A 17,187-nucleotide genomic window follows, 5' to 3' on the forward strand; every position below is an offset into this window, starting at 1 on the left:
CCAGTAATATGTTTGAAAGCTAGGGAGCCATTACTATAAAATGGCCACCAATAAATTCATTGGGAAATTCAGGGGAAACATAAGCCAGAGAGTGGAACTCGCTAACACACGGGATAGTTGAGGTAAAATAAAATTGATGTTTAAAGAGATGGCTAGAGGACCAATGAGGAATAGAGGTTATGTTGATAGAATGAGTTGGGGGAGGACTTTCATTGTAGTGATTGGAACCACTGGCAGGTGGATCTCATTGACTGAGAATCTTGATTGGCCCAGGTTAATAATCCCAATCAGGGAGCCCTGGCTGACACACACAAACAAGAGTGTCAGAGAGTCTCCTCGCTCCAGGGACTAGCTCTGCGATGGCTGGTCAGAGTTTGTGCACTGTGCACGTGTAAATAAAGGGTGACTTGGTGATTAGGATAACGGCCTCTCTGCAGTTATTTCATTCATGTAGAGATAAAACTGCATGAGCTGCTGATGTGCCGTAAATTGTACAAGAATACCCAATTGTAAGGACTTTAGCTCAACTCAGTCACAAATGGCAAGACTCAACAGTCAAAAGCATCCAAAACTAATCTGCTTCTGGGCAAACTGCAAAGAAGTGATTTGGTTTTAATTTCTGCTCTGCAATTTTTAGCACTTGACAAAATTTATGTCTGTTTTACTGTAGGTATTTGATGACAGTCGAGTTGTTTGTCTGATGTAGTGTTTGTGCTACTTGGACCGTGTTATTTTGTAAAGTGTTGTTCGGTCAACAGTAATGAGGTTTCCCTGTTCTTTCACAGGTTTTGTACAAAAGTGCTTCTAATACTTCAAAAAAAAAAGTAATTCTGTGTTTTTTCTTGCTACCCTCACCTCAATCTAGGTTGGGTTGTACCATACTGTGTCCATCTGCAGGCAAACCACCCGCAAGACTTGTCAAATGTCACTAACGTTTGTATCACAAAGATCCCATGATGATTGACACTTCTTTGTGTGACTGTGATTTTGTGTCCTAGTGGAGGTGAGGGCTCTTGGTACTCGGAATGGGACATTGGTGAGCCAGATGGGTTTTCATGAATCAACCCAATAGTTGTCATGATCATTCCTGAGACCAGCTTTACATTCCAATTTTATTAATTGAAATCAAATTTCATCAACTTCTATGGTGGGATTTGAACTCTGGTCCTCAGAGCATTAGTCCTGGCCTCTGAATTACTAATGCAGGAAAATTATACCTGTACCACTGCCTCCCTTCTGGTTAGATGCAAAGGGAAGCTCTCGCTGCTCTGGCTCAACTTCAGAATAGCTTCCTTTCACTGCCCTTGGCTTCATTTTGTTTTCCATTTTCCCACACAGGCAATCTGGTCCCTTTTCTGAGCGACTCTATTGAACCGTACTCACTAGGAGCTGGACTGAGACTCCATTCACTTTGGTTGTTCCCAACTAGAGGTTTTCATTCTCTGTTTGAGCTGAATCCAAATCCAGACTGGAGTGTTCATGAGCTGGTCCCCTAACTAACCGCTGCCAGCCAATTCCAGTGACTCCCCATAGCCTCCGTTTCAGATTTTCTTTGTCTCCCCATGTTAGAAGCTGATGTGGTGGCAGGCCAGGTGCAGTCTACAACAACCTGTCTGAGCAGTTGTGGTTGTGTTCCTTGTGCTTTGTCCATGCTCCTCAAGAGTGCTGCAGTCCCCACAAATGGCATTCATGAGTTACTTTCCACTCTAAATTCCCTCTCTTCCCTACAGTTTTGATTTTAGTTCCAGCCCCACCATTCACAGGTGACCTCTCTTCACCCAACTCTATGTCAAGGCCTGGCAGTTGTGCTGAGACAGTTTTTACCCCAAGAACGGCATCAAAACCATCTCTGTTTCCTCCTCGTGATCTGGTTGAATAGCAGAGCAAGCCCAAGGGGCTGAATAGCCTCCCATGCTTGTATTCCTGTTCTTTCTCAATGAAAACCAACTTAACATTTTCAGAAGGATTACTTTTTGGTGATTGGGAAATAACACTGAGTTCCCCATCCTCCTAGTCTTTGTCATTGAATATTAATGAGCCTGATAGTAGCACTCCTGTGACAGCACATTAATGCGCTTAGCGCAGACCAGGAATCTGATCAGAGAGCTGACAAGGTAACTGGATATGAGAATCATTCCATTCTGGTACAGTGCTGAACAATTATCAACCTGACTGGTGTCCCTTTAAATTACTTGGAACAGCACAGTGGTTAGCACTGCTGTCTCACAGCGCCAGGGACCAGGGTTCAATTCCCACCTTTGTGCAAATTCCATACAGACAGTTGCCTTTCTCCCCGTGTCTGCGTGGGTTTCCTCCCACAATCCAAAAATGTGCAGGTTAGGTGAATTGGCCATGCTAAATTGCCCGTAGTGTTAAGTGCTTTAGTCAGGGGTAAATGTAGGGGAATGAGTTGGGTGGGTTGCTCTTCGGAGGGTCAGTGTGGACCTGTTGAGCAGAAGGGCCTGTTTCCACACTGTAGGGAATCTCATCTAATCTAAACAGTCAGGTTGATAATTGTTCAGATTAGTGTGGTGCTGGAAAAGCACAGCAGGTCTGGCAGCATCCGAGGAGCAGGAAAATAGATGTTTCGGGCAAACGCCGAATTTTCCTACTCCTTGAATGCTGCTGTGCTTTTGTGCTTTTCCAGCCACCCACTCTAATCTAGATTCTGATCTCCAGCATCTGCAGTCCTCACTTTTGCCTGATAATTGTTCAGCACAATCCCATAATAAGGCTTCTCGTTGCAGGAAAGTTACATTACATCACCCACTCAGTGCCCCACAAGTTGCCAGAATCTGAAATCTGTAAAAGTGTACAAAAGTCCACTTTGGCATCACTGTGCTTGTCGACAAACGCTTAACTATATTTTCTCTTTTTTTTAGTGTACTTTAGGAAGGTGTTTCTTGAACTGCCTCTTTCTCTGCCTGTCAGGACTCTTCTCTCCAATCTGCTGTTTCCTTATGCTGTGTCTGCACTTTGTCATTGAACCCCCTGAGGGCTAGCTCACCTGATTTTTCAGAGCAAAAAACAGAAATCCTAAGTATTTTATGACATGCCAATATTTGGTCCCTGGCAGTGGAAATTCTAGTCCCCTGACTCTCATTTCAAAAGTCAACTATAACAGAAACAGCATTCGGCATCACTGTCAACAGCAGCTTGAGCCTCTGCTCTGATTACTGTTCGAGGTTTTGGAGGTACAGGGAGTATAGAGTACAGCTCAGAAACAGACCCTTTGGTCTAACTAGTCCGTGCTAACCAGATATCCCAACCCTACCTGCCAGCACCCAGCCCATATCTCTCCAAACCCTTCCCATTCATATACCCATCCAGATGCCTTTTTAAATGTTGTAATTGTACCAGCCTCCACCACTTCCTCTGGCAACTCATTCCATACACGTACCACCTTCTGCATGAAAAAGTTGCCCCTTAAGGTCTCTTTTATATCTTTCCCCTCTCTCACCCTCCACCTAGTTCTAAATGAGACTAGTAAGTGAAGTTTTAGCTCCACAGTGTGACTGCTAGTTATTTTGGGGAAAGAAAACCATAGGCCAACAGATGACATAAGAACAAGTAAATTTATATAGGAAGCAATTCACTCAGCTAATTCCTGAGATGTGAGGGAATTGCTTTGTAAGGAAAGATTGAATGTGTTTTGAGCCTTTACTCATTGGAGATTTGAAGAATGAGAGGTGATCTTATTGAAATGTAAAATTCTTAAGGGGAGCTTGGCAAGCTAGGTACTATCAGGGTGTTTCTCTTCATGGTGGAGATTTAGAACTACGGATACAGTTTAAAACTAAAGACATTCTCCCTATTAAGTGGCAGATGAGAAGGAATTTCTTCTGAGAGTCATTGATCTTTGGAATTCTCTACCTCCAAAAGCAATGGTGGCTGGGGCACTGAATATTTCAAGGCTGAATTAAACTGCCACCACATAGCAGACAGCATTATGAGGGCAAACAGCAAAGTTGAGTTAAGGCTTCAAATAGATCTGTCATGATTTTTTCAAATGATGGAACAGACCTGCTCGATTAAATGGTCTATCCCTGCTCCTGTTTGTCATGATCTTCAAACCAAAGAGACCTTGGCGAGCAGGTTCATAGCTCCTTGAGAGTGGAGTTGCAGGCAGATAGGACAGTGAAGAAGGCGTTTGGTATGCTTTCCTTTCTTGGTCAGAGCACTGAGTACAGGGGTTGGGAGGTCATGTTATGGCTGTACAGGACATTGGTTAGGCTACTGTTGGAATATTGTATGCAATTCTGGTCTCCTCCCTATCGGAAAGGTGGTGTGAAATTTGAAAGGGCTCAGAAAAGATTTCCAAGAATGTTGCCAGGGTTGGAGGATTTGAGCTATAGGGAGATTTTAAAAAAGCTGTTTTCCCTGGAGCGTTGGAGGCTGAGGGGTGACCTTATAGAGGTTTATAAAATCATGAAGGCGTAGATAGGATAAATAGACAAAGTCTTTTCCCTGGGGTCAGGGACTCCAGAACTAGAGGGCATAGGTTTAGGGTGAGAGGCGAAAGATACAAGGGGCAACTTTTTCGCTCAGAGGGTGGTGCGTGTATGGAATGAGCTGCCAGAGGAAATGGTGGAGGCTGGTACAATTGCAACATTTAAAAGATATTTGGATGGGTATATGAATAGGAAGGGTTTGGAGGGATATGGACGGGGTGCTGGCAAGTGGGACTAGATTGGATTGGGATATCTGGTCGGCATGGTGGGTTGGACAAAAGGGTCAGTTTCTGTATATCTCTATGACTCAGTCTATCTGCAGATCAGAAGTGGGATGGAAGAGTAAGAGAAGACCCTATTTAAGGATCCTGGAAAAGTAGGGAAAGGGGAGATAGTCTTGAATACAACAGGGAGCAAGTGGTATAAAACATTTGGATATTAAGAAATAGATGTTTGAACAGATTGTCCTTTGTGCTTGACTAAATCCACAGTGGAATATGGGCCCCCAGCTGATGTTGCTCTTGAGGTTTGGGCATACAATTATCTGCACCCAAGAGCAGCTAGAGGGAGATCTGCACACAGTACATTTCAATCTGTTTCTCTGAACTGAATTGTAAAGTTAGGATCGGTGCTGTAACGCTCACAGCTTTGCGGTCTGCAGCAAGACTCAACTCTCATTGCCATTCAACCCTTGCAAATAGCTGGAACAGCAGTGTTGTTGCTGGAAGCTCATTGTGAAAAACTGATTCCTTATATTTCAGCACTTTGTCTCTGATGTGGCAGTAATACAATTCCAACTGGCATACCTTGTGATGATTTTTAACTATTATTTTGTAAGGTTTTTTAAAATGGAATATTTTACTCTAACTTTTATTTGCCCGAAATAAAGATGAAAAAGGATTCTTGGGAACAGAAAAGGGCCCTTCAAGCACATTCACCTCTACTACCATTCAATGGGATCATGATTGATCTATAACTCAACTCAACTTACTGCTGTTGGTTTCATTTCTCCCTAAGAAAAATCTGTTTGTGTCGACATTTTCCATTGAATCCCCCCACTCTGCATCAACAACTTTTAAAGAAGAGCGTTGCCCACAAAGCTTTATGACTTTACCCTTGAGCAAGCTGGCTGGAGGTGCTTTTAAATCAACCTCTTCAGGTGTTTTGCAGCAGCTGGGAATTGAACCTGGACTTTCCGGCTCAGAGGTAGGGATACTACCACCTTCAGACTCCTTCCGAACCTGGCTGTAATTTTACGCTTACGCCCCCTTGTCCTGGACTTTGTCTGCCAGACGCATTGGTTGCTCTCTTTCCTTGTTAAATATTTTTAATAATTTTTAAACATCTCAGTTAGATCACCTTTTAATCTTTATACCTGCTGAGACAATGGGGGAGTGTTGAGTAGAAAATGATAAGGTTCCTGATAAACATGTAGTTTCCTCTCAGTTTATTAAGCATTTTATCATTTCTCTTGCATACTCCAAATTTCTTAATGGATAGTGAATTATTGTGAAGTGATTAGCTTACATAATTAGATATGATGACTGTTTTACTTGCAACCCAATGATACAAAGCAGCATCACGAGTTAAACTGTGTTGGTTGCAAGAGAAGCATTGGCCATGATGTAATCTTTCCCACTTTTGCATGTCCTCTGGGTTACTTCTGATAGTATTAGGGACTGATGAGAGTATCTTGGTCAGTTGAGGTAGCTACCTGACAGTTTACTCACAGCAAATTCTCTTCTGTTTGTGTCTCATCTCTCACTTCCTTGCTTGGTTTGGTTTCTCTCTCTCTCTCTCTCTCTCTCTCTCTCTCTTTCTCTTTTTTTCTCTTTTTTTCTCCCTTTTTTTTCTCTTTTTTTCTCTCTTTTCTCTCTCTCTCTCCTCTTTTTTCTCTCTCTCTCTCCTCTTTTTTCTCTCTCTCTCTCCTCTTTTTTCTCTCTCTCTCTCCTCTTTTTTCTCTCTCTCTCTCCTCTTTTTTCTCTCTCTCTCTCCTCTTTTTTCTCTCTCTCTCTCCTCTTTTTTCTCTCTCTCTCTCCTCTTTTCTCTCTCTCTCTCTCCTCTTCTCTCTCTCTCTCTCCTCTTCTCTCTCTCTCTCCTCTTCTCTCTCTCTCTCCTCTTCTCTCTCTCTCTCTCCTCTTCTCTCTCTCTCTCTCTCCTCTTCTCTCTTGTCTCTCTCTCTCCTCTTCTCTCTTGTCTCTCTCTCTCTCTCTTGTCTCTCTCTTGTCTCTCTCTCTCTCTCTCTCTCTCTTGTCTCTCTCTCTCTCTCTCTCTCTCTCTCTCTCTCTTGTCTCTCTGTCTGTGTCTGTGTCTGTGTCTTTCTCTCTCTGTGTCTGCTTCTCTCTGTCATAGGCACTTGGTCTCTTTTGCTCTCTTTCTTTCCTCCCACTAGCTCACCTTTCCTTTCTTGCTGCCAAGTGTAAATGAAATGGGACCCTTTGAAGAGGATTCCGCATTTTCTTATATTTAGGGCAGACTAACTCCTGTGGACAGCTACTGGGAACATCTTGAGCCTTCGGTCTACTGCACAGCCTCCAGGTACTCTTACTTCAGCTTCACTTTCAATATCAGCTCATTTTGCTATTGTGGGAACCCAAGTAAGATTTTTAACTATTGTCTGTAGTTGATGAAAAGTTCAAATGGTCAGAATTCAGTCAAAGGGGGTGGAAAGACGGTGAGAATCCACATTGGCAAGTCCTGCATATTCGATCTCTGTGGCTTTGTGCTGCTATGGTTCTCACAATTTCTGTTGGAAACCAAGCTGTTTATTCTTGGTATTGTCAACCTCCCCCCAGCAAAAAAAATCCAGCGCCTCAAATATTTTACTGTTGGTTTTTACATTATTGTGTGCAGACCTCTGGGTTCTGTTAACATCGAGCAGAGCACAGGGAGAAATGCAATGTGAAAGCTGAACAACCACCCTATGTCTGATCCAAGGCTTATGTCTTCCTCACAATGGTGGGGCGGGGGGGGGGGGGGTAGTGGGTTTATCGGAATGATGATGGGAATGGGAGCTGGGATCATTTGCATTATAATGCGAAATGTGTGCTAATAATGTTTTTGTTCTCTTAACTAGAAGCTGGATTTAAACATTGACAGAATCTACCCTTTTCAGTGACACAGCAGGACTGCCCGATGGTGACAGAACTCTGCAGTTACAAAAGGAAGGGACTGAGATTGTTCTGATCCACAACAAAAGGGGCCCAGGTTCTACGCTGAAGGTAGTTGTAACCAGCCCTAACCCAGTTCTAGTTGCCACTTTGCTTATCCTGAAACTGATGTGGTAATTCTCCTGGGAATTGGTCCCAAATTGTTGCCGTCCTTTTCCATCTCAGTGTCAGATCACACAGTAAATGACAGGACCAGTCCATTCTGCCAATTGTGACTGACAAGGTCAGCTTTTCATCAAATGTGTTGCGAACCAGACCAGACCCTCTTAAAATATATTGAGAAGGTAGCCTACACCCTAACTACTTATTTTAAAAGTAAATGTGAGCTGCTGTGTTCCAGATGCAATTCGATTAGTCAAATCCTTGACATTAGGCAAGCCACAGTTTATTCAATCACTAGTTAAAATATAACGAAAGAAAGAGGAACTTGGTATAATTTAACTCTGTTGGAAAACTTATCAGAATAATAGATTATTTTACTACTAAACAGTAACGTTTTCACTGTAGTAACATCCCATAAACGCAACTTTGGCAAAAGGCATATTCAGAAAACAGAATTGTCTCACAAGCAACTTCTGCAGCAACCCAAGATGAAAAACATCCAAAGAAAACTCAGGAAGAGAAAGAGAGATCTGGTTTCCAGCATCTGCAGTCATTGTTTTTACCTAGTTGATTTTAACCCTACTGCGAATCCTCTTGCAAGAATGCCTGCCTTGAAGAAGTTTTCCACCTCTCTCTACAAGAATACGCTATGCTACTTTCTCCCCACCCCCACCCTCCTCTAGCTTATCTCTCCACGCTTCAGGCTCACTGCCTTTATTCCTGATGAAGGGCTTTTGCCCGAAACATCGATTTTGAAGCTACCTGGATGCTGCCTGAACTGCTGTGCTCTTCCAGCACCACTAATCCAGAAAGAGAAAGAGAGAGTGTAGCAGCCAGGAGAGATTCATTGCCATTCAGCCCTGCTGAGACCCCAACAACAACAACTAGGATTAGCTAAACCTAAAATCCCTGGTTCTATGGGAGCTTGACCACACCCATTCAGGCTGCTTCTATTCTTCTGGCTCTTGGGGGGGGGAAAAAAAATCCAAAGTTTCACAATTTGTTTATCTTCTCATAGACTGTTTGTCACCTGTCCCCTAGTGTCTCTCTAAAATAAATGAAGACAAAACTCACCTCTTACAGCCCCAGTATTGCTACAAATAAATGATTAAGTTCATAACTCCGGTGTTGGCGTTTCCCCTCATGATTCAGCCCTTTGGGTTCACACAAGAAACAGACAATCGTTTGGCTCCTTGAGTCCATTGTCCCTTAGTTAACCTGCAATGTGGCTCCATTTGGCATTCAATTATCATTCCACCTGTGACTTTTCAGTTTAGGGGAAAGAGTTCCAGGTTTCCACTCTGTTCTGGGTGAAGAAGATCTTCCTGACATCACCCCTGAATAGCTGGCTCAAGTTTTAAGCTAATGCCCCCTTGTTTTCAACTTTTGTCCATCTGCTCAGCAACTAGTTTCTCTCTCCATACTGGGAAAGTTTTTAATCACCTTTAATCAATTACACCACTGCTTTAATCTTTTATACTCCAGGGAATGCTATCTTAGTCTGTGCAACCTGTGCTCATTATCTAACCCCATAATCTCCCTTTTCTTTGGTGAATGTACACTGCACCTCTTCCAAAGCCATGGTAATGGATTTGTACATCATAGAAACAGTCCCTTCAGCCCACCATGTCTATATCAATCAACAAACCCCAGACTACATTAATTCCACTTAACTGCACTTGGTCCATAGCCTGCTATGCCTTGGCTTTTAAGTGCTCATCCAGATGCTGCTTAAATGTTGCGAGAGTACCTGCCCACACCACCACCTCAGACAGCACACTCCATATTTCTGCCACCATCTGGGTAAAAAAGATTTCCTCGGGTCCCCTCCAAGCCACCTCCTCCTCCCCTTAAACCTATGCCATCTAGTGAGTTCGCCCTTCCTGCAGAGAAACCATGCAGAGCTATCAAGTGTCGAACTGAACAGTGGACACCAGAAGGAAATATTGAGCCCGAGTAATCCAGCTTGGGCAACCATGTTTGTTTTAGCCTTCCTGTACCAGGATTGTGAAAAAAAGTCACGATACCTGTTCCTAAACCATGTCCAGTGACAATTCCTCCTCCCTAGATGCAAGATGGACAGGTAGACTTTGGGCTAAGCAGTGAAGCCCTTCTTTGTTGAATAGCCAACTTACTATTGAGACTTGAATTTGAGGGAGGTAGAAGAGTATTGTCTCGTTGTACTCCAGTACCAGATGACACCTGCATTTAAGAGAAAACTGTAGAGTTGGTGCAATTATCTTCTGTAGTCCATGTTGGGTAAATGTATCGAATCTAGATACTAAAGAGACACACTTATTAATTACCCAAGTATGTGTGACTGGATGACACTTAAATGTACCGCAGAAATTAATTATGTTAAGACAACAGACTAATCAGACACTGAGAAGGAATTATTTACCTTGAATTAAATGGAGACTGAACAAGCCTTGCATACCGCTACAAATAGTGCTGTAACTGTGTCAAGAGCTGCACAGCACAAGGGTCACAAACACAGGATGTCGTCCTCTCCTACTGAATATAGTTGCTCAGTTACTGGTCAGCCTGTATCTCGGCCCACTAATCACAATAGTGGCATATCATCACCAGCCTTCACTGTGCCTGTACTTCGTTGCCTTTGGGCCATGCCAAGTCTGTGAAAGGCACGAACGAAATGCAGGTTCATTCTTTCACTGCTTGCTGTCACATACTTCCTTTTTGCTTCCTTATTGGATTTTATTTGTTTACTCCTTCCCTAACTGTGGGCATAGAGGGCAAACTGTGGCATTGTAATTTCCACCCTGACTATTAATCCAAAGGCCAAGGCTACTGTTCCAAGGAAATAGGTTCAAATCCTGGTGGATTTTAAGTTCAATTAAGAGCAAATCTGAAATTGGAAGTTACTCTGAACAATAATGACTGTTGATTGTCATTAAAAACCCATCTTTAAGGAAGAAAATCTGCCTTGCTGTCTGAGACTCCAAGCCACAGCGATGTAATTGATGCTTAACTGCCCTTTGAAATAGCCAAGGAAGCCACTCAGTTCAAGGGCAGTTAGGGATGGGCAGCAAATGCTGGCCTTGTCGTCATTGCCCACGTGCTAGAAATACAGATATACACCCCCCAGGTATATCTATCAAAGGGCCACGTGAATACAAATGTGTCCAGTTATTTGAAGTGACATGGAAGCATGGCACCTGTCCCTGGTGTCAGCAATGCCCACTTACCAATCTGTGTTCCTGTATAGGTACCAGACAACACACCTAACACTGGTCCCTGGAGGCAGCCCTTCCCCTGTGACTACCTGGATGCCACCACTGTGATGTTTGCAAATGGGCCAGATGGCTGCGAGGAAGTGAGTATGGGGCTGGAATGGAATGGGGTAAGTATGATTTAAAACTTCAACATAAAGCACCCTTCTAGTACTGGAATAATCAAAGACTTAAGACCTGACTTTTACCATGTTGGCACAAGGGTTTATGGGGTGCACCCAGGTTGGGGATGGGGTGGTGTTGTCACAGAAATAAATTATCTCCTGTGTTGATGTGATACCTGGTCAGTGTCAGGCTTGTTCCAGTTGAGTGTATCCTTCAAGATACAGTGCAGAGTACAGGGAGTCACAACTTGTAAACATTTGTACTTAAGAACACTATCTCACACAGGGGTGTAATTTTAAAGATCCAACAAGTGAAAGTTTCCTGGTAGTTACGAATGGCTATTTTATATCGCCTTGCATTGTGTTTTGACTTGTATGCAAATTGACTTGCAAATGGACTCAAAAGATAGAACTCATTCACCATCTGGGGACTACCTACAATGTGCTAAGTTTGGGATGTAAAGTGGAGAAGTTAACTTGACTCTTGTTATCATTATCATTCATCTCCCACTGCCATAGCCTTAATCACAAAATCCCAAGGGAGGGACTTGAGGCCCAGTATACAGGAAACCACCAAGTTTGAGAAGTATGGAAGGGAATGCAGGATAAATGTGAGGATTAGTAAGTAAAAAGCCAGAAGTGAAAGCCACTGGAAGAAAGGAAAAAGAGAGAACCTGGGATCGGAGCATAAAAAATTAAAGATGGTGGAAGTTTGAAATCAAAACAAACATTGCTAGAAGATGCGAGGTGCTGCATTTTGGGAAAGCAAATCTTAGCAGGGCTTGTACACTTAATGGTAAGGTCCTAGGGAGTGTTGCTGAACAAAGAGACCTTGGAGTGCAGGTTCATAGCTCCTTGAAAGTGGAGTCGCAGGTAGATAGGATAGTGAAGGTGGTGTTTGGTCTGCTTTCCTTTATTGGTCAGATTATTGGGTACAGGAGTTGGGAGGTCATGTTGCTACTGTACAGGACGTTGGTTAGGCCACGTTTGGAATATTGAGTGCAATTCTGGTCTCCTGCCTATCGGAAAGATGTTGTGAAACTTGGAAGGGTTCAGAAAAGATTTACAAGGATGTTGCCAGGGTTGGAGGATTTGAGCTACAGGGAGAGGCTGAACAGGCTGGGGCTGTTTTCCCTGGAGCATGAGAGGTTAAGGGGTGACCTTATAGAGGTTTATAAAATCATGAGGGGCATGGATAGGAGAGATAGATAAAGTCTCTCCCCTGGAATGTGAGTCCAGAACTAGGGGGCATAGGTTTAAGATGAGAGGGGAAAGATATAAACGAGACCTAAGGGGCAACTTTTTCACACAGAGGGTGGTATGTGTATGGAATGAGCTGCCAGAGGAAGTGGTGGAGGCTGGTACAATTGCAATAATTAATAGGCATTTGGATGTGTATATGAATAGGAAGGGTTTGGAGGGATATGGGCCGGGCGCTGGCAGGTAGGACGAGATTGGGTTGGGATATCTGGTTGGTATGGGCGAGTTGGACCGAAGGGTCTGTTTCCGTGCTGTACATCTCTATGACTCTGTGACTATTCAGCAGGTCAGGCAGCATCGATGGAGAGAGAAACAAAGTTTGTACTTTAGGATGATAACTTTTCATCAGAATGAAAGGAAGATAGTAATTTGGTAGTATAGAACTAGAGTATTGCTGATAAGTCATGTTTTATCAATAAATTTTGGCTTCCACTCAGGGCAATTCACAAGAAATTTCAGAGTAAAAGGGAAAAAAACAGTATGGAAGTAAAGTGCTGATTGGTTGGCAAGTGGATTCTGATTGAGGCATTGCCATGGCGAATGCACCCGCCAATGATAGATGACAGTTAACCACCAGAGTTTTATTTGCATCCTAAAACAAGGCAGGTCGACGTTGATTGATCAAGGTGTACCCTGACGAATCAACCAGAGCTGTCACCAAATTTTAAGTTGAAATTGATGCAATGTATGTAAATATTCTTTCAGTCTGCAAATAACAGAGCCCTGTGTGTTAAAAATGTTGCAAGTCCACCACACTGCAAACCCAACTAACAATCCTAAACCTATTTGTACACCCTCGGGATTATTTAGCAAATGGCGTTTGGTAATGGAACCATGTCTAATGCTGGGCACTGTTTTGCAAACGGTCTGACCGGGTGCAGGGAGTACCTTGCTTGTTGCAAACAGCCGAAGATAGAAGACAGGTAGATGGAACTGTCCCAGCACTCTGGGTGTGCTTATACCAGACAGACTACAGCTCACCCACCACCTTCTCCAGCATGATTAGGAACAGATATCAGTACTGACCTAGCCAGCAAAGCCCACATTCCTTGAATACACGTAAAAAGTAGTTTTTTGGCCAGGAGGAGTGGGGGGGAGGTGGGTCTGTCCGTTTCACTCATCTGCTCTTACCCTGTAGCCCTGCAAGCGTATTTCCCTTAACTTTCCATCCAGTCTCCTTTTGAAATCGTTCTTCATCACCATTTCCACCTTCCTCATAGGCAGACATTCCAGTCATTACCACTCGCTGCATAAATATCTCTCACCTTCAATCTGTGTCCTCTCTTTCTTCCACCAGCAGGGAATAGCAACCGTTTTGCTTTCAAGAGTATAGTGCTGGAAAAGTACAGCAGGTCAGGCAGTATCCAAGGAGCACGAAAATTGACGTCTTGGGCAAAAACCCTACATCAGGAATGAGCCCTTCCTGTTGAAGGGCTTTTGCCCAAAACATCTATTTTCGTGCTCCTCGGATGCTGCCTGACCTGCTGTGCTTTTCCAGCATCACACTCTCGACTCTAATCTCCAGCATCTGCAGTCCTCACTTTTGCCTTACAGTTTTGCTTTGTCAACCTTATCTAGATATTTCATAATTGTATACACCCTTTGTCAAATCCCTCCTCATACTCCTTTTCTCCAATTTCTCACCGCTGGTGTGCTCGGCATCCTGGAAGAGTTTGTGCAGGTATAGGCGTAGGAATTAATTCCTATGTCGGCTTAGCCTTTAAACAGGATTTAAGAGTTGTTGAGGGGAAAAGCACTGAGCACATTTGAGGGAACCAAACTCATTTTGTTCAGAGTGTCAGCCATGGAGGGGTTGGGGGTTCAGTGGGGTGGTGGGTGGGGAAACTGGAGTCTTAATTTTCACTAGAAGTATATGGGAATAGATAAAGAAGCTCTAAACTTAGGCCAACGACAGTGAGAGTGTGGGGAAGACAGAGTTTTAACACTTTGTTAAAGTGCAGGAAGGAGACTCAATCATTGTGCCCCAATAACTGGGGGTGTAATCTGAGGAACCCATAATAAAAGCGTAGATTGGCGTTGGATGGTACTGGAGATTGTTGATTTTAATACCAGCTGTGGCTCAGGTGTCAGCACTCTTGCCTCTGAGTCAGATGTTTGCGAGTTCAAGTCCCACTTTAGAAACTTAAGCACAAAGCCTGACACTCTTAGCACTGTAGTGAGGGAGTGATGCCCTGTCAGAGGTGTTGTTTTTAGATAAGATGTTAAATCGAGGGCTTGCCTGTTCCCAAACAGGTAGAAAGTTGATGTGACTCAGTTTTGAAGGAAAGTTTTCCCTGGAGACTTAGAGCCATAGAGATGTACAGCACAGAAACAGATCCTTCAGTCCAACTTGTCCATGTCCCAACCTAATCTAGACCCATTTGCTAGGACTTGGCCCATATCCCTCCAAACCCTTCCTTATTCATATACCCATCCAGATGCCTTTTAAATGTTATAAATGTATCAGCCTCCACCACTTCCTCTGGCAGCTCATTCCATACACGCACCACCCTCTGCGTGAAAAAGATTTGGGCTAATGTTAATCCCTTCGTCAATAAATGTTTTGGTCTTTATCTCAGGTGGTTGTGGGAGCTTTCTGTGTGTAAACTGACTGCCACATTTCCCACAACACAATAATGGCTACAGTTTTTAAAAAAAACTCCATTGGCTGCAAAGTGCTTTGGGATGTCTGTTTTGGATAGGAAGAAAGGAAAGACTGAATTTAGAAAATTAGAAAGTCAACCCTTGAAGATGGCATTGAGAAATAGCCAGATAGCCACAGACAATGCTTTTGTATTCAGAAGGATGGGGCGCTATCAAAAAAATGACAACTTTAAGTTTTCTTCATTCACAGAATATGGGTGTTAATGACCAGGCTATTATTTATTTCCCATCCCTAATTGCCCTTGAAGATGGTGGCTGTGATCTGGTGATGATAAAGGAGTGGCAATGTAGTGACAAGGGGAGCTTCCTGGTAGCAGTGTCATGGGTTTGGAAGGTAGTGTCAATGGAATCATCGTGAGTTGTTGCAAGGTATCTAGTAGATGATACACACTGCTCACATTGTGTATCCAATTGGAGGAAAGACTTAATAAAAAATATTACTACTACACATTGTGTAAAATAATTTATTGTAAATAGCTGCAGTGCGTTAAGCATCTCCTTCTAGATTCTAGGACATTTGGTATAATTTTTGCATTAATGATAAAAAATTGCTTCTGCATTCTTGCTGTGTAAAGATCCCAGAGGAAGCTTGCTTCCAGCACCTGGAAAATGGTCAGGTGTTGATGAGCAGCCCAGGCAGCAGATCGAAAACTTGCCTGGGATTGTAAACTGGCAGCTGATCCACAACCAGTTACTGCCCTCACCAAAACACAAGATTTATCAATTCCCCCATTTAGATGTGTTTAGGCAGTTCTGGGTGGGCATTGGTCATAAATACAAAAGCACTCCTATCTCAGCCCCAAACTGTCAATCTAACAGTGCAGAAAATAGAGTCAAAAATGCCACACTGAGGTACATGATTTGGACAAAAAGGACCTTTACTCCATATCTAACCCTGCGCTGTACATGCCCCAGGATGTATGACGGGTACAGTGCAGGGGGAGCTTTACTCCGTATCTAACCCTGCGCTGTCCATGCCCCGGGATGTATGACAGGTACAGTGCAGGGGGAGCTTTACTCTGTATTGATTACTTGCTGAATCTGCCCTGGGAGTTGTTGGAAACCGTGTGGGTGAAGGTTTACTCTGATCCCAGTACTGGTCTTGAGGTGAACAGGGCAGCTGAAACCCTAATGAGGCTGCAGGTATAGTCATCTTTGTTTTGGGATCCAGCCTTCTGGAGTTCTTTGAGGAAGTAACACATACTGTGGATGAAAGGACAACCAGTGGGCATACTGAGCTTGGATCCCCAGAAGGCATTTGATAGAAAGCCGAGGCAAAACTTAATGACAAAAATAAAAGCTCATGGTACTGGAATAATATTTGTCATAGATTGAAGATTGGCTGGCTAACAGGACATTGAGAGAAGGCATAAATGGATCTTTTCTCAGGTTGGCAAGATGTAACGAGTGGGATTGGTGCTAGGATTGAACTATTTATTATTCATGTAAATGATTTTGGATGAAGAGATGATTGGTGTGGTTGCTAAATCTGCTGATTGATACAAGGATAGTTAGGAAAGTAAGTTGTGAAAAGGACATAGGGTACAGCAGAGGCTCATAGGTAACTGTTTGAGTGGACAAAGATCCATCTTATGTAGTATAATGTGGGAAATTGTGAAATTATCCATTTTTGACAATAAAGCATACTATGCAAATTGTAAGAGATTTCAGAGCTCTGATACAGAGGGATCTGGGTATAGTAGTGCATGAATTACAGAAGGTTAGTGCAGAAGCTTAGTATACACGTACAGCAAGTAATTAGAAAGGCTAATAATTAACTTATTGTGAGAGGTATTGAACACAAAAGTAGGGAGGTTATGCTTCACTTATGCAAAGGCACTGATAAGGCCACATTGAGAGGACTGCACTCAGATCTTCGGCCACCACAGTTTTAAAGAAGGATGCAAACGCAGTTCAGCTAAGTTTTTCCAGCCTAAAAGCCAGAATGAGGAAAGGTTAGACATTGTAGGCCTGTATCCACTAGAGTGTAGAAGATGAAGAGGAGGCTTGATTGAAACAGAAGATCCTGAGAGGGCTTGACAGGATTGATGCGGGGAGCATGTTTCCTCTTGTTGGTTAATCTGGACTAGATTCTATACTGTATCTGTCAGACATCCCAAGACAGCTATAGCACAGGGTTAGATACAGAGTAAAGCTCTCTCTACACTTGCACCTGTCAAACATC

The 17,187-nt window shown here is 43.2% G+C and overlaps 1 protein-coding gene across 6 annotated transcripts in view; it reads left to right on the top strand.

Moving 5' to 3' along the window:
• Positions 1-17,187, top strand: part of klc3 (kinesin light chain 3) — a 113,368-nt gene that overhangs the window by 55,501 nt on the left and 40,680 nt on the right. For 3 of the 6 annotated variants that reach the window (XM_072549414.1, XM_072549418.1, XM_072549415.1), the window contains exons 11-14: positions 5,469-5,657; positions 6,922-6,989; positions 7,567-7,675; positions 10,950-11,084. The exons of 1 other annotated variant lie outside the window; for it this stretch is intronic. In XM_072549414.1, the coding sequence (XP_072405515.1) occupies positions 5,469-5,657; positions 6,922-6,989; positions 7,567-7,675; positions 10,950-11,084 (501 nt within the window). The remainder of the gene's footprint in view (positions 1-5,468; positions 5,658-6,921; positions 6,990-7,566; positions 7,676-10,949; positions 11,085-17,187) is intronic. 2 more of the 6 variants (XM_072549416.1, XM_072549417.1) reach the window with 2 other exon arrangements.

The sequence above is a fragment of the Chiloscyllium punctatum genome, chromosome 29 (assembly GCF_047496795.1).
Source record: "Chiloscyllium punctatum isolate Juve2018m chromosome 29, sChiPun1.3, whole genome shotgun sequence".
Classification (NCBI taxonomy): Eukaryota; Metazoa; Chordata; class Chondrichthyes; order Orectolobiformes; family Hemiscylliidae; genus Chiloscyllium; species Chiloscyllium punctatum.